At 40.6% G+C, this 16,412-nt stretch overlaps 1 protein-coding gene across 3 annotated transcripts in view; it reads left to right on the plus strand.

Moving 5' to 3' along the window:
* Nucleotides 1-16,412, plus strand: part of suco (SUN domain containing ossification factor) — a 36,120-nt gene that overhangs the window by 7,097 nt on the left and 12,611 nt on the right. For 2 of the 3 annotated variants that reach the window (XM_068319152.1, XM_068319153.1), the window contains exons 2-11: nucleotides 8,956-9,067; nucleotides 10,018-10,119; nucleotides 10,413-10,747; nucleotides 11,452-11,592; nucleotides 11,932-12,124; nucleotides 13,020-13,131; nucleotides 13,979-14,103; nucleotides 14,357-14,424; nucleotides 14,513-14,620; nucleotides 15,192-15,297. In XM_068319152.1, the coding sequence (XP_068175253.1) occupies nucleotides 8,956-9,067; nucleotides 10,018-10,119; nucleotides 10,413-10,747; nucleotides 11,452-11,592; nucleotides 11,932-12,124; nucleotides 13,020-13,131; nucleotides 13,979-14,103; nucleotides 14,357-14,424; nucleotides 14,513-14,620; nucleotides 15,192-15,297 (1,402 nt within the window). The remainder of the gene's footprint in view (nucleotides 1-8,955; nucleotides 9,068-10,017; nucleotides 10,120-10,412; nucleotides 10,748-11,451; nucleotides 11,593-11,931; nucleotides 12,125-13,019; nucleotides 13,132-13,978; nucleotides 14,104-14,356; nucleotides 14,425-14,512; nucleotides 14,621-15,191; nucleotides 15,298-16,412) is intronic. The other variant, XM_068319154.1, reaches the window with a different exon arrangement.

Here is a 16,412-nt window from a genome sequence, read left to right on the forward strand (position 1 = left end):
TCTTCACTCCCGTTGCCATGCTGTGGATGGCTTTGTGTTGGTGCCCTTTTCACTTTTTGGAAAATATAGTTTCATGAAAGTTTTCATTTAGTCAAGCAATATGAAATATTAAGAATTATTTCCACTGTTCTTTTTAACTATGCTCACATTACATGCCTTTAATAAGTATTTTTTTTGTCACATCAAATTTTGTTATTTCAACATTTCACATTTACAATTATCACAAGTGATCTGATTCTCCACGGAATGGACATCCCCGGTCTGATGTTAACACACCTGTACTACGACTATAACCTATCTTCCGTGGTTTTTGCCCATCAAAATGAGTGCACTTCTGATCAATGTAAATGACACTTGGTCAGCTGTTTCGGAGCAGATTGTGAGCAGCTAACAATCTGCATTATTGAGGTCATCTGTCTTCTGTTGTTGTTGATGATGGTACTCGGTGCATGCATACATATAAAAAGACATGTGGTTTCTAATCTGTTTCATCACATATTGCGGTGAATGGTTGAAAAAAAATTGCTTTTTGTTGTCACTTCAACATGAAAAAATTCAGATCTAGGTATATGACTTCAAGTCATTAAGCTTTAATGAAGTAGTACAGACATCGTTTTGAAACTAGAGTCCTGTGTACACATTGCTCTTAACAAGGTTGGAGGGAAATTTCCCTGTGGAACAATGATTTGACCATTTTTTGCTCATACCTGACTGTGAGGTTTTGATTCTGCATTAAAATATGTTGATCCTTGGCAAGCTGCAGTCGTGTGGGTTGAACACAGCTAAAGGAGAAACAGCCTTTCTTTATTTCTGGTAACTTGGCCTGCTCTGTGCTGCAGGCTAGCTTTCAAATAGAGGTGTGTCTGTTCCTTTACCTGAGAGAGAAATAGCTCCTGTGTAAACTTTAAAAAGCTTATGTGCGTCATGGAGCTGTTTTTTTCAAAGAAGGATCCGTATATTTCAGGAAGACAAACATGTTTATAATAATGGCCTAAACTAGTGTGGAGTGCTTGTTTGAGGCATTCATAAGTTTAAGGATTACCTGGCTGAAAGATTAGCATAGAGGAGTTAGTGTCATACTTCCAGGAACTACTGGTCCTGTGCTGATGTTTATTCAAAGATCATTTTAATGAGTTATAAAGTCCCCAATTGAGTCATCATTGAACGTCACGTATGACATCAGTTTCTCAGCATATTGTTCCTTTGCTTGGACAAGATTAATTAATGTTGTGTAATATCATCCAAGCTGATTTATTCATTTTGTTTCTTAAATGTAGGTTTAAGAAACCCACATTTATCTTATTTCACCCTGTTTGAAATAAGATAAATCAGTAAATTAAATCATGTGACAGAACTATACGTGTTTGTAAGTGATTCATTCTTTCACTGCCCATGAAGATTCCAAATAAATAGATCAAATATATCACAAATATCACTGCTCGATGGCCGGCTGTCGTAGTTTTCACTTTCACACCTCAAGTCCATGTTGCTTGAGCGGCTGTGTCCATCAGGAGTTCTGATTTTAAAATGAGATGGGGTCAGGCAGTGTTGCCTCATTTCAGGATATTGACAAAAAGAAAACATGACATGACATTTTCTAGGCTGGGCTTGCGCTAGCCATTCGCCACTTCGCCATAGGCGAAGTAAATTCCAGATTGGCTACAAGGTTTTTAGACTGTGTAGCCACAGTGACGTTCTTATTTTTACGGAAAAAAGGCTAAACCGAAATACTAAAAAAAGGCAATTTCTGCTAGCGCAGCTATTTCCGCTAGTGCCGCTATTTCCGCATTTTCCGCTAGCGCCGCTCGCTAGCGCCGCTCGCTAGTGCCGCTCGCTAGTGCCGCTCGCTAGTGCCGCATTTCCGCAGGCGCCGCTATTTCCACATGCCAACGGAATTTAGCCGACGGAAATAGCCGAAGTGACCTGAAAGCTCCCGATCATTAAATATGCACTCGGGTCATGACCTCCTCTCGTCCAATGAAAAACAAAAATTCTTTTTTTACAAGCTAAACCCGCAAATTGGTGTACGACAAGGCGAGGACGATCGATTGAAAGAAAATGAGAATAGTGTTTTATAATAGATTTTGCGTTAAAATTCTAATTGAACAACAAATTGTGAATGCTGAGAGGGGGTAGGAGTGGTGACAGACCGATCAGAATGTAAACTAAAGATATTATCAATACTTTTTTGTAGTCTTAGACTTTTGATCTCTATGACCGGCAGGAATAACCAGCGATGCATGTAAATGTGTATTCAACTCGCTTGCTATTTATATGCCTTTTTAAATTGAAATGAAAAATCATGTCATTGAATAAAACTATGGCATACCAATGGTGTTGTCTAAGTCAAAGTTAAAATGTATTCCAGTCCAAGTAAAACTTACAAGTAAACATTGAGTAATATTTTGTATGACTGTATATTCACATAGTGAATGCAAGTTTTCAAATGTTGAATCTCACATTTATACCTGCATAAAGTAGGACAGAAATAAAGATAGTTAAGCTGGAACTGTTGACTTTAGTGTATTTTGTAGGTAAACTGAACAGAAGATTTTGCCCTCTGAATGCACCAGAATGCAGGAAAACAACTACATTTTCTAAAAAATGGACCCCCCATGTGGGGGGATTTCCCCCCACACCCCCCTATGACGGGCATGGTTTTACAGCCCCCAACAATTGAAAACTTGCATTCACTATGTCAGTCATCTTCAGATTACCACTGCTATATCTGCCGCAGCGGGTCATGGGGAGCTGGAGCCTATCTCAGTGGCATAGGTCGTGAGGCGGGGGACACTCCGGGAATGACGCCAGTGCACCGCGGAGCCACACACAAAGACATACAACCATGCACACACACACTCATTCCTATGAGCAATTTGGAACGGCCAATCAACCTGAATGTTAAGATACAGTCATACAAATATATTACTCAATGTTTACTTTTAAGTTTTACTTGGACTACAAGACATTTTAACTTTGACTTAGACACTTTGATTTTAATAAATTTGATTCTTGGAATTACTCAATGTTTACTTGTAAGTTTTACTTGCTATTACAGCAAGCCACTGTCTTGGACACAGAATGTGTCTTTTTGTAGCTTACTCAATTCTTTTACACTGAGCCACAGTGGCTTAGTCATACTAGCTCCTAGTGCAAGCCCAGCCAGGTTATGTAATACAAGCGCACTCATAATAGAATGAGGCAGTATACCACAGAATAAAATTTGATTGAACGTTAGCTTATCATCAGTTTGATTAATCAGCAGAGAAAATGGTAGAGAAGAGCAAGACGGATACTGCAGATCTCTTCATCTGCAATGTGGAACTACTTTACATCTAAACTACCACAACATCTGCTAAGACCAATACCCAGTCTGTGACATGTGGAGGATGAAACATGGAGGATGAAACATGTTCAAATGTCATGGCCATCATCCCCTCGTCGAGACACAGTTTGAGTCCCATTCATGACTTCATTATCGAACAAAGAACATGGGAGCAAGTACAGTTAGACAACCAGAGGAAAGACCAATTCCAGCCTGAGTCACCACTACCTCGGTCACCCCAAGTAGACAAATACAATCAAACGTCTCAACAAGGCTGAGCTTCGGTTGCTTGGATGTAAAATATGAGAAATGAGAAACAGCCCTCTTTTCTCCTTAGAGGTCAGAAGTCACTAAATACTCAGACTCTGCTAATGTTTGGCCTAGTGAGGTTTCCTTGCATGAGTACTGTTATCCAGTATTAGTTATCAACTTGACTTTATTGCTCCAGTTTTTATTGTTCAAGCTTTGTGGATATTTCTATGAAGACATTTGTGCATCATTTGACTTCTTCCACACAAAATGAAATAATCCCATAAAGCATACTTTAGTCAAGAAGAAGAGCATATAGTAATGACGGGCATGAGGAATATCACCAATGGCATTGCACTAAAGTCAGACACTGTCCAAAAATGTTTGAGGAACTTCCTTTCATGTAATTAATCAGCAGACAATATAAATGGCCTATTTTAACTGCTTGCTGTCAATGCCTCTGCTTGCCTGAGCAGAAATTCATTAGAGGTTGAATGGCAGGTTACAATCATAAATGTTGGATCGCTATTCCAGTTCAGCCAGTATGTGCCAGCTGCCCTGAGGATTCACCAGAGGGGGGGATTATTGAGGATAAGCAGGCTCGTAAGCAAACTGCTGCTCTATATTATTGCCTTATCCGTTTTGAAGAGAAATGAGAACACACATTCGGCTTTCCGAGTTGGGCTGTTAGCCTCTACCCTCCCCCTTTTCCTTAAAATGTGGATGTCAGGTTTTGTTTGCCAGGCAGATTCACTGGCCTACTTTTCCTTGCAAGCTGTGGCCCATCTCCTTTCCCCACCATCCACCTCTGCCCACGTGGATCTTGGAATGTTTCTCTGCTCATTGACCTTCTGTTTTTTTTCTGTTAGCTCTATGGAGGTAAAGACTTCAGTGCTGAGAACACAGCTGTATTTATTTGGTATGTGTGTGTGTGTTTGCGCTAAGCATGTGAATTAGATCAGTTTACATGAAATAAACTTAGTGCCTCATCACACTTTGTATTAGCAGCCCATCTCTCAGCTCCATGCTTCACATGTGAGGAATACTCTGAACCTCAGACAAGAATGTCACAAGACTCCTTTGCCTCAGCACAAACACACCATTCAGTCATCAAACTTTAGTAACACGTGCCTAATGTCTAACTTGTCCTTACTGTGTGGATGCATGGGACAAACTTACACTTTTATCTGTCACATCAGGTGTGTGACAGAGAAGGCGTACAGTATATAATAAGCAGCAACAGTCTGTACTGAGATTGAGGCCAGGACATGGAAAGAGGACTAATCTGCCTTACCAAGGTTATTTACTCTACTTTGTAGTTTGCAGAATCATAATGGAAGAAACAGCAGAGTGACAAAGCATGTTCAATTTGCTAGAGTCCATAAGACGACAGTAAAAGCAAGAAGGCTAAATGTCACACATTGTCATGCAAGAAGCGTCTGAAATTATTTAGTCACCAGGCAAACATCCTTCCTGAGAGGAGATGAAGCACTGTTTGCATGCCACTTATTTTGGATAATGTCTGGTTTGTTGCTGGCTCATTGATCTGCTATCATCATGTTGTTTCCTTTCTCTACTCTGTGCCAAACTGTACGATGTGTACAGAGCAGGACTGATCCTTTATACCACGAGCTGCGTCTCTGAAAGCTCATAAAACCAACAGGATATAACAATGGAAACATCACTTTTGATTCTATGCTTCTTAGAAAGCTGCTTTCAATGATATTATGGTGTACTTAAAGAGTAAGAGTAATTGAAAAAAAAAAAAAAGAAGCTTTCAAAACAGTGTCTCGGGTCATAGATGTGTCCTCTAGAGACCCAGACTCAGTCAGGACCCAGTAAAATGAACCAAGGAGAATGATAATGAGTTCTGAACAAAACGCCTGAAGTCTTTGGAACAGAAGAGCATTAAAGACAGGACATGGAAGTAGGGAGGGAGTGTGGAAGAGGGAAGCAGCAAACTGCTGACTCATTATTTTTTTCTTCAGGTCATTCTGTTATTATGTTTGGAATTCCTTTCCTGTGGTATGTGATGTCCACGGCAGATAAGAACATGTAGACTACTGTTGTCTCTGTCTGTGGTCAGGAGCTTCTTCTTCCTCTGTTACATAATCATTTGAATCAAAAAGTGGGGCACAGAACCCCTCAAACTCATCCTCAACTTCACTTTCCCTTTTCTTCTTTGTTTGTGGGGAAAGTCATTTGTGGGGTAAGTCAACATTCGACTCTTTCTATTTAATAATTTTCATGACACGTGGAAGTGTTCGAAGGCACATGTTTTAAAGCACATGATGTTTGTGGTTTTGATCTGCTCCATATGCTTGAATCTCTGTGTTGGAATTTGACTTATTTGAGCAGTTATCTCTTACTTGAAGGCATTATTTCAATATGTGGTCAGTTAGTCTCTTTGTGGACACCAGAGCTGATCCATCATCACTGTCATTTGTTTGTGTGAGAATGTTTACATCGACTTGGAACACTATAACCTGCACTGTCATAGGTGATGTGTCACCCAGTGTCATCCCTTTCGCTGGGCCATTGCAGGCCTTTTAATAAATGAGGACAGAATTTGTGAACCTAAAACACTTTGTTTGACTTTTGGCTGTTTAACAAGTGTAGCATCTTCACATTTAAAATGAGATTTAACAGCCTTGTAGCTCACTGGTACTTCTGTGAAACCAGACTGGCTTCCCAGAATATCCAGAAACAAAAAGATCGTGGTCTACAATTTGAATATCACCACTTAAAAACATAATCACATTATATCGGGTCATAATAGGCTTTTGGAAAATTTGTGGCATTTGGTATTTATGGCACCCATTGTAAATACACCCACAGGCATATTCTGAGGACTGTGAGCCAACAGGTCATGCAAAGATTCAGCCTGTATCTGCAGAATGAATTCTGATATGAACTACGGCTCGGACACTGCCATTGAAATATACTTAAAAAGGTTAAAGTGGAGAAGAGACTTAGATAGAAAAATAGGAAAATTCATACAAAATAATTAACTATAGGTACAGACAATTATTCTCTCTACTGTTTTTGCCTTGAGTGTTTCATCAAGGAATCAGATTTCTCAGCATTTAAGTGCTGTGCTTCCTCTATGTCAGTGTTACTTTTTCTTCTATTGATGTTCTGTGGCCATTATACAGTAGTTTGATAGTGATGTGGAGTCCAACTGACTGGACTTGACTGAACACGTAAAGTGAAAATTTTTATCTTTTCTCCACTCTGCCCCATCTGACTAGGAAGCAGATTGTCCCGTTCTAGAAAAATATTATCACTTTAATTATTTTCAAAATAATCCAATAATTCCAAAATACACAGAGAAACAATCACGGATGTTTAGCTATGAAATCTGCCTTTGGTCTTTTGACTTTTTCTGTACGTTAGGCAGAAACAGTCCTTCCACAATCCTGTGGAAGGATTGTATGTGGTCCTCATTATTAGCTGGTATTTATTTACTGAGCATGTGTTACGTAATTTTGAAGATCTCACCCCCGTTTACATCCTGAAGTTTTACGACTGGAAGCTGGAGGTGCAACATATTTGAAAGCTATAGGGAGCTATGTTTAACCTGCTGTTCGTATTTACTCCCCAGTATCTATACATCCCTATGGTCGGGTTTCTCTCACTGGCATTGTGGACCCTTTTAGCCCTTTAGGCGAAAGCATCTCTGTCGGGTGTCAACACCTCTTGCAACATTTGCCTTTCTTTAACAGCGATCTTAAACCCTAGTTTATGTCATACGAGCATCAGATTTTCCTCTGAATTGACCAGAAGCGCTTTTCCCTTCAACATTCAGACACATAAAACCTTTCTGTCCAACATACTCACAAGTCATGTTGGTAAATAGCACATAACTAGCTTCAGTATTGTGTCATTGAGGTTGTAATCATTCAATCACCTCAGACATAAGTACCAGTGGAGAGGCTGTCTGAGTGACAGGATACTGACGTGCACAGATGGCTGTCTGTGTGATTGTGAGTATTTCTACCTCCTCCTGACAGCCAGTCCCAGGCGCTAACATGACCGTCCATGTGTCCCACACATGGACGGTCATGTGCAGCTCCAGTTTCACACCAACATAGTGTTTACGTGTTGCATTTTGTGGTTCTTGTCACTGATTCAGGGTGTTGTTTTGTGCAGTTACATCCTCAACATTTCTGTAGTGCAGGTAGGCAGTTACAAAATGTAGACTACACATCACTGCCCCCAGTTCTCTCTAAACCCACCTGCATAAAGGCTTTATTTGCATTAATTCCACACCTATTAAGTAACGTAAGCGATTTCTCAATGTTGGCCTTGTTTACACAGCAGTAGGTATGTGACTATATTCATTGACAGCTTTTAGTTGAACAGGGTTTGTACTTGATGTGTACTGTAATAGCTTTAGAGCAGTCTGTAAGGTTGAATAAGTTGAGCGTGGATAGTTTATAGGTGAGTTACACTGTTGGCATCATAGAAGGAACAAGCTTCACCAAGGATTTGTTAACTGGTGGAGAACAAACTTTCTGTCTTGTGTCTCCTTGCTCATCTGTTTTCTAATAATTCGCTTTTGTTTCTATTCCACTATATTTTCCACACTCTCATCAGTGCTGCACTCCATAGCAAAAAAAGAGGAGACCGAGACAAACAACTCAAAATGTGTCTCCTTAGTAGGTCTAATATGAAACCAAGAAAAAATACAAATCTGATTGACTCTACAACAGACATGACTGATAATTCTATTGTGATTTTTAATGATCTTTATCTTTCTTAGACGTTGTACATTGAAATTTGCTCCTTTTTTTTAAAAATTATATAGTACTGAGTGTTAGTGGAGATAACCTGGGTCAGCCTGCTGTCCAGTCTCCTCCACCTCCTCCTGTGAGCTTGTTGCCTTTGAGCACTCTGCAGGTCCAGGACAACTAGCTTTTTCTGTTATTCTCACCTGCATTTACATGTACACCTGAAATTACACCCATTACAAGTCTGAATATTCAAAATTAAGTTGACATACAGTTGGCACTGAAAAGAATTTCAGACATATTCTAGCACCTGCTAAACAGTATAAACTGGAAGAATAATGAGATTGGAGTCAACTGATTCAAAGGAAGACATTTGTCAAATGCATCGCTAAGAAAGCTTGAGTAAGCACCCCTGTCTTTCAAACACAAGAGGTCCCCTTAATGTTTCTGCAGTTTTCTCTAATTTTCATTCCTCATGATGGAAGTTAACATGTTCATTCAGGGTTTAAATGATAGTAATTTGAATGAAACTTTTGAAAATACATCCACAGTCACTGGTGTAGATTTCCCTGATTTCCATGTTCCTCATTGGAGATGATCAGAATAACTTTGCATTGTACTGACATAATTTCCCTGTTTGTGTTTCAGGTACCCTATTCAACATGTGTCTTCTTCAGAGCAGAGCCCAGGTCAGTCAGCTGGGGACAGAAACCCTGAAGGGCAGGAGCAGGAGAAGGAGCAGGACTCCATACAACACAAGGTGCGTTAGTTGGGTGCCTTTCCATGTTTGGAAACCAGGAAGTCCATCAAGCAGGGATTTCATAAACAGTACTATAATAAATACACGTTTGATAAATAACATCATATTATCCTTGTAGCATCTACTAAATTGTTTTTAAGGATTCATCCACACTACTTGGACATTATTTTCTAATTATAACACAAGAGAAAAGAATCTGAGCTGCTGGTATAAGTTACAGAAAGTGCAAACATGGATGGATGGATTGTTCTGTCACTAAACATTGAATTGGCCGTAGAAGGGTGAGCATATTATTACACTCACTGGTTGTAGTGAAATGTTAATGATTGGCTAGAGATTGGTCAGAATAATCGGGAAGGTCTTGGCTAAAGAAGTGAGTCAGCTGATGGTGGTACGGTCAGGGTATTGCGTAATTTTATCTCCCTCCAAGACGGGCGTTATTGAAAACAACATCAGGCATTGGTTGATTAATCATGCCTCTAAATTATTGAAACTGTGCTGGGAAGATCTATAATGAAAAACAATTTCACATTGTCATCAACAGACATTGCTTTATATATACAGGTCATCGAGGTGACTTTAAACCCTAACTGGACAGGCCTGTCCAGTTAGGGTTCAAAGTCCACCAAGTTTTCCCAATACACAGCCCCCAATACACAGCCCCAGTGGCTGAATGTTGTTTTCTGAGGGGTGATGATTTGGGAAGCAGGTCCTTGTTTTAAACATTTATTTGTTTCTGGACCACAAGTAGGGATTCCTCAAATGAGATGCAGCAGGAGAGTAAAAGCAGACATTCTTTCCACTGGCAGTCTTTTTCCATAAACTGAGATTCAAAAAATAAACAAAATAAAAAGTAAATAAATCTCCTGAAGCTATATTTTAAAGGCTTTTGATCATCACTGCTTTGTTAACATTTGGAGCTCTTGTTTTGAAATACTTTTTTCTTCAAGGTGTTGGACGAATGGAAAACACACACATCGTACGGTATAGAACTAGAGGCAGAGACGACGTCACATGAGAAGCTGGAAATAGACAATGCAAGTGAAGAAAAGGTAAAGTACAGTAATGCCATCTATTCATTTTGAAATGCTGTCCATGCTGGGGCTGGGCAATTTTGACAAAATTCAAATTATTAAAGCAGAATAACCCACATGATTTCAATCCTTAAATAAGTTGGATATAAATAACATGTCGAGTGAGGAAATTTCAGATTTTATACATATTCATTAGCTTTTCATTTTGTACACATTTATGAATCTGTTTTAATTAATTAATGGAGATATTCTGTAAGGATGCTTGTTGGTGGATTCTCTTTAAATTGTAATTAATCATTCTGTCTCACCAGACTGTGAATGCTCAGGAAGTTGAGGTGAAGGAGACCAAGCCTGACCCAGAGTCTGATGCTGCATCTGCTGCTCCTGAGTCAGAACCAGACCCAGACCCTCAGACAGATCTGGACCCTAAGACTGACACTAAGGACAGCAACCAGGAAGTCCCTGTGCCCCCCGCTACAGAATCAGCTCCAGTTGAGGCCCACATACCCTCAGACGCCCCACCCTCACTAGAGTTCCCTAGTGACGCCCCTGCTGCACACTCAAGTTTGGATCTTCATCCCGCCACATCCTCAGATGATGCTGAAAACACACCTACCTCAGAGAGCGCTTGCCAGACCCACGCAGGGTAAGTTCAGATCCACTTCCTCATTTGAGAGACATGGTTTCTGTGTCAGAAGTTGGCTATAACCACAGAGAAGGCAAAATTACAAGCCATGTACCTCTGGTGATGGTTGAAGCCAACGACAACCCAGTAGAAGTGTCAAAGGGTAAAGCAGTTTCCCTTTGCTCACACTGTCATGCCACATGTTGCACATTTTTTTTCGATGTTTTTGTTTTATTCTTTTAGTGTTTTGCTTTACTTCACTTTTTTAAAAATTTAACCACTGTCAATGACTGGTCACATGCCGAAAGAGAAGCTTTCAAAGTCAGTTTTCATGGAACTTGTGGCCGGTCACATGGAATGGTTCATGACATTCTATCAAGTGGACTTTCACTGGAAGTTTGAGGACAGTTGCCAGTGTGGATGTGGAACTTGTCTGAGATTGAACAGGAGGATTCCCACGCTGAACCTTGAAGAAATGATTGATTTCAACTCAGAGTAGCAGTCATCATCAGGACATCTGAAGAAGTGACCATCCACTGCCCAACCATCCCCTTTGTCCATCTTTCTTTCTTCACTCTAGCTCTTACCTTTTCTCTCTCTATCTCGCCCCTTTTGTGTCGTTTATCCCCTCTTCCTCGTTCCCTTCCTCGTCTCACTCTTCCTCTCTCTCTACACTCCCTAGTTTATGGAGGTGTGGTAAACACCGTGTCCTTTCTTTCCCTCAGTGCAGTGCGGGTTGTCAGTGCAGGAGATGAACTCCCAGTAGACAACTTTGTCTTTGATGAGCACTCTCATTCACAGTGCGGGGTCATCCCCCCCAAACTGGCAACCTGTGAAAACTCCCCTTTTGGCAGCCTGCTGCTCAGGTGAGTTTCTACCCCCCAGAAAACAATCAAAGCACAGAGCCAGGTAATGAAGTCATGAGCTACACCTCTCTGCTGTGCACAGCCATCGACCGCTGGCCTTGTTCTCCACTTGCTTCTGCTTTTTATTTTTAATTTCCTTTCCGTTGTTATGCCTGCTCACAACCAAGGACTGTTAATGCTTTCAAATTAACCAAATATTTTTTATGTTTCATCTCGTATTACTTGCCAAGTTACAATTCCAAATAATTTGTTCTTTTCTCCCCTCTCTGTTGCTTTGTTTGTTTGTTCCTTCCCATCCTTCTCCTTCTCCACCTCTTTGGTCCTTTACCTGTGATACAGAGTGGATGAGGCTGGCATAGACGACCAGCTGACAGACCAGAACCACCGCTCTGACCCTGAAGTGGAGGACTGGACTTCATCTGGTCATGTGGACCAGGAACAACAAGAACAGCAACAGCTGCAGGAGATTGAGGATGGGCAGTTTGATTTGGACCAGGAGGGAAACTTCTCCCGGCACCACCCTGAGCAGAAGGTCAGCACATTTTGGTTCATTTCTATTTCTGGCTTGTCAAAAGAGAAACACATTTTTCAAATGAATGACAGCATCCAGAGTTGTTTAATTTAGTAATATCCATAGTTTCAATGCAGCCTGAAAACTGACAGGAATCTTTGTCAGTTGAATATCAGTGTTGTGGCTATCATGCTGGAAAATTTTATTCTTGGTTCAGCGAGGTGATGAAAAATCAGACCTGTGAGTTCAAGGTTAAAGTAGGAGTTCCAGAGATGCTGTTTGTTGCATGACCAATCATCAGTTCACCCGTGGCTGGATATTCATAAAGGGATTTTGAATATTGCAAGAGGCAGATGTTGAGTCAGTTTACTTTCTGATATTTTTGTCACATTTGAAGGTCGGTGAAAGACGATTGTATCTGGAAGTATTCATTTACTCTTAGGGTAAATGTGTTTGTACAGTATTCTATTGTTTTGAGGCCAAGATCTGCAGACTAATCTGTATGTGGTTACTAACGACTCTTGCCAGGGTTGTTGGGGCTTTTACATAAGAGGCCGTCTGAGTTGGTGGATGTTAAGGCTCAGACTCTCTTGTTCGGTCCAAAAGGGAGCTTATATAACCCATGGAAATATTACTCATAGCTCACCGCATCTCAATGCATCAGTGTCCAGGGGCAAGTTGGCTACCATGAGCTGTTTTATTTTTCAAGCCCACATCATGTGTGTGTGTTTTAGTTGCTGGTCAGAGCACACAAAATGTAGTGGATCACAGAAACCAGGATCCATATACTCTTCTTAATCTTATTTAGGAAGTTTAGATTAATTTACAGCATTGCCCAATGCATGTGCAGATAAAGCATATAAAGATGTAAGTTGACTGCCACTTTGCGTGTGATATACCTGTCTGTGTTTTTCAGGAAGGGGAAACCAGTGCTGCAAGGGAGACAGATCCGTCAGTACCCAGCAAAGAAGACATTCCCACCTTTGATGAGTGGAAGAAGAAAGTCATGGAGGTGGAGAAAGAGAAAAGTGAGTGCATATTGTTGTTAAAGAACACGTTCAGAGACATGTGCACAGATGAATGTGTTCTTAACCAGAGGCTTCGTTAGGCTTCCTAGGCTGGACAGCTCAAACATACCCTGATGATGTTAATCTCATTTGTGACACAGATCCAAGTGCTGCTTAAAGCTTTGCTTCTGTAGACAATAGAGGACTCAAACTGTCAGTTGTAGTATCAGTGTGTTGGTTCTGCTTAACACTAGGTTTTGTGCATTGCCTACATCCTGTGTTCTTTCTTCCTTGTTTTCTGCATGTTTCTCTTACCGTCTCGCTCTTTGCTCTATCTTTATGCCACTGCACGCCATGTGCAGTGGTCAACTGAGCGTGTGTTTATGGGTGTTACATAACTTCTGTACTTGTTCCTCTCAGGCTCTTTAGTAGCATCTGTAATTGGCCTAATGGGGGGGCAGTGGCTCAGTGGTAGAGCGGGCGGTAGAGCAGGTCGCCCAATGTTCCCAGATCGGCAGTTCGATTCCCGCTCCCGCCAAAAAAAGAAAACACCCGGAGTGTGAGCTGACAGTGGAAGGTGTCAGTTCACCTCTGGAGCACTGCCGAGGCACCCTTGATCAAGGCCGTCCCCCTTACAAGTTGCTCATTTGCGCGCACCATGAAGGAGCTGCTCGTCACTCTACCTCCCCCTGCATGCGTGCAGGCCCCCTCTGTGTGTGTTTGTGTGTTCAGGGCCTGTACACACTACATACTGTATATATTTACATCATTCAATTCAACTAACTAGATTTTGCCACTGATTTATCTTCAGGGATTAAAATGAGCATATAAAACAAAAACAAAAAATTAACTCTCCAAATCTTTCCAGGTCAGTCTCTCTCCTCGGTCACCAACGGTTGCCCCCATCCAGTGAAGAAGGTCCAGAAAAATTTCAATAATTATGCGTCTGATGAGTGTGGTGCCAAGATACTCTCTGCCAACAGTGAGGCCAAGGTTCGATATACATCACCCCATCCCCTGTTGCCTAGAAACATGTACAGCTGCTGCTAAAGATATAGATGTCATTATAAATGTGCTGATGATGACACATGCTATTCAACTTATACATAAGTGTTAAAGCAGTCATAGAGGACCGATGTCAAGTCTTAGATTATGAATATTTATGGATTGCTGACGAGGTAAACAGTTGAACTCAACACCTGGCAATGATGATGGTAAATGCTAATTTTCTCGGTTTCTTTTTTAGAGCATGTCATCTATTCTCATGGAGAACATGGATCTGTACATGCTAAATCCTTGTAGCACCAAAATCTGGTGAGTGCTACAATGCACTACGGGTGCACAATTCATGTTGAACAGTACAGCATATGCAGCTTTATAAATGTTCATCATCTCTCTCCAGGTTTGTCATTGAGCTCTGTGAGCCGATTCAGGTCAAACAGCTAGACATTGCTAACTTCGAGCTTTTCTCGTCAACGCCGAAAGACTTCTTGGTGTCCATCAGTGACAGGTACACTCACTTTATTTCCTGTAAATTAAGCCAAGGTGTTCTCATAGGCATCTGTTGAGTTTATGACAAGCAACCGTCCTTGCTCGATCTATTAATTACTTAATTAACTGGGGAGAATTGCATGCATTGATGTAAGTCTTTGAAGGATAGGAGCTGGCCAGTAGCCGTGCTTGGAACTCTTTTTCAGGACATTAAACATTCACAGAAACCTGCAAGCATCATATTTCTCTGCCATGGTCTCATATGTACTATTGGTTATGACAGTTTCATTTAATGGTGGAATCATAATCTATGTAAATATTAAAATTGACAACATGTTGCCTTTTACATTTTAGTTCAAGGCTATAACAAAACATGTTCTTTAAATATGTTTTAGGAAGATAGAACATTTATTTCCAGTGTCACATCAAGCAGCAACTCATAAATTCCACCCTCTGGAAATGAGGGACATGCCATCCTGTCACATGAAACGCTGTTGCCTTTGCACACACCCTTTGAGATACTACTGTTTTGTTTGTACATTCTATTGCTTAGACATATGCATCTTATGTTTCTTCTCATCCATCTGCAGATATCCTACCAACAAGTGGGTAAAGCTTGGGACTTTTCATGCTCATGATTCACGCACAGTCCAGAGCTTCCCGCTGGACGAGCAACTTTATGCTAAATATGTGAAGGTAATCGATTTTCTTTCGCTACTGTTCAGATGGAACACTTGTAGCTCAACGGCAGGGAGTTAAAAATGGTTCATTCATGCTTTCTCAGTATTTTTAACTTTATGGGTGATTAGTGTATACATGCACGTACATACATGTCTTTGAAATTGTACCGTAAGCTCAGAGGACCTTTTATGACTTCAGCATAAAAGGTCCTGACAGTACTGGCCATAACTCAACTGCGAAGATGTGTGTTCTTGACAGAACTTTACTCATAAAGAACTGAAGGGTAGATAAGCATTACTATCGGGTTGTTTGTACTGGATCTTCTGGTGTAGCGAGATGTTTATAGTGTGGGCCAAATGCTGCTTACAGTGGATATTAGATTTTTTTTAGATATTACTCAGTTTGGCCATTATCTGATACTGATATATGCACCTGCTGTATTTAATTCACTCTAAAAATATCCCGAGAACATGAAGTCTCTCTGTTATCAAGCCCACTGGTGATGTTGAAACACATACTTTTCAGAACCGACCCATTTACTGGAAAAAGAAGCTTTTTTGTTTGACTTCTATGTTGATGATGTTCCTTTCACATAGACATGTCATTGTAATGTCAACAGAAATGTTCCTTTGGGCCAATGTGGTTATATAACTCTTGAGTCTTTTTTGACAGACGCAAATAATGCAAAGTTACAGTGAATCTGTCATTTTAATATTTAAAACATTTGACGTGAATTCTGGACCTTTTTAGTTCGTTGGGTTTGAGCAAGAAAATGTGATTGTGAAGTCATTTCTAAGCCCAGCTTGTTCACACTTACACTACACACTACTTTACATCTTTTAAGGGATTTGGTCTTGATAGGCGTCATTCATTATCATAGTCATTTATCATGCAGAAAGTAAGTCAGCTGTGCATTGAACAACACTGAACTACATTTATTTGAAAAGTTTTCTGTCTCAAGTGATAAGTACGTATCTGTTTCCGCTGCTGCTCACAAAATTTTCCCTGTATGAGCCTTTGTTAAAATGATCGTTTGTGTTGTGTGTCTGGATGTTGCATATGGCTGCGCACGGGGATTCATGCGTTGTTGCACGTACCGACCTTAATCTAGGATGTTTCACCTTTATATC

This window comes from Antennarius striatus, chromosome 7, assembly GCF_040054535.1.
Source record: "Antennarius striatus isolate MH-2024 chromosome 7, ASM4005453v1, whole genome shotgun sequence".
Classification (NCBI taxonomy): domain Eukaryota; kingdom Metazoa; phylum Chordata; class Actinopteri; order Lophiiformes; family Antennariidae; genus Antennarius; species Antennarius striatus.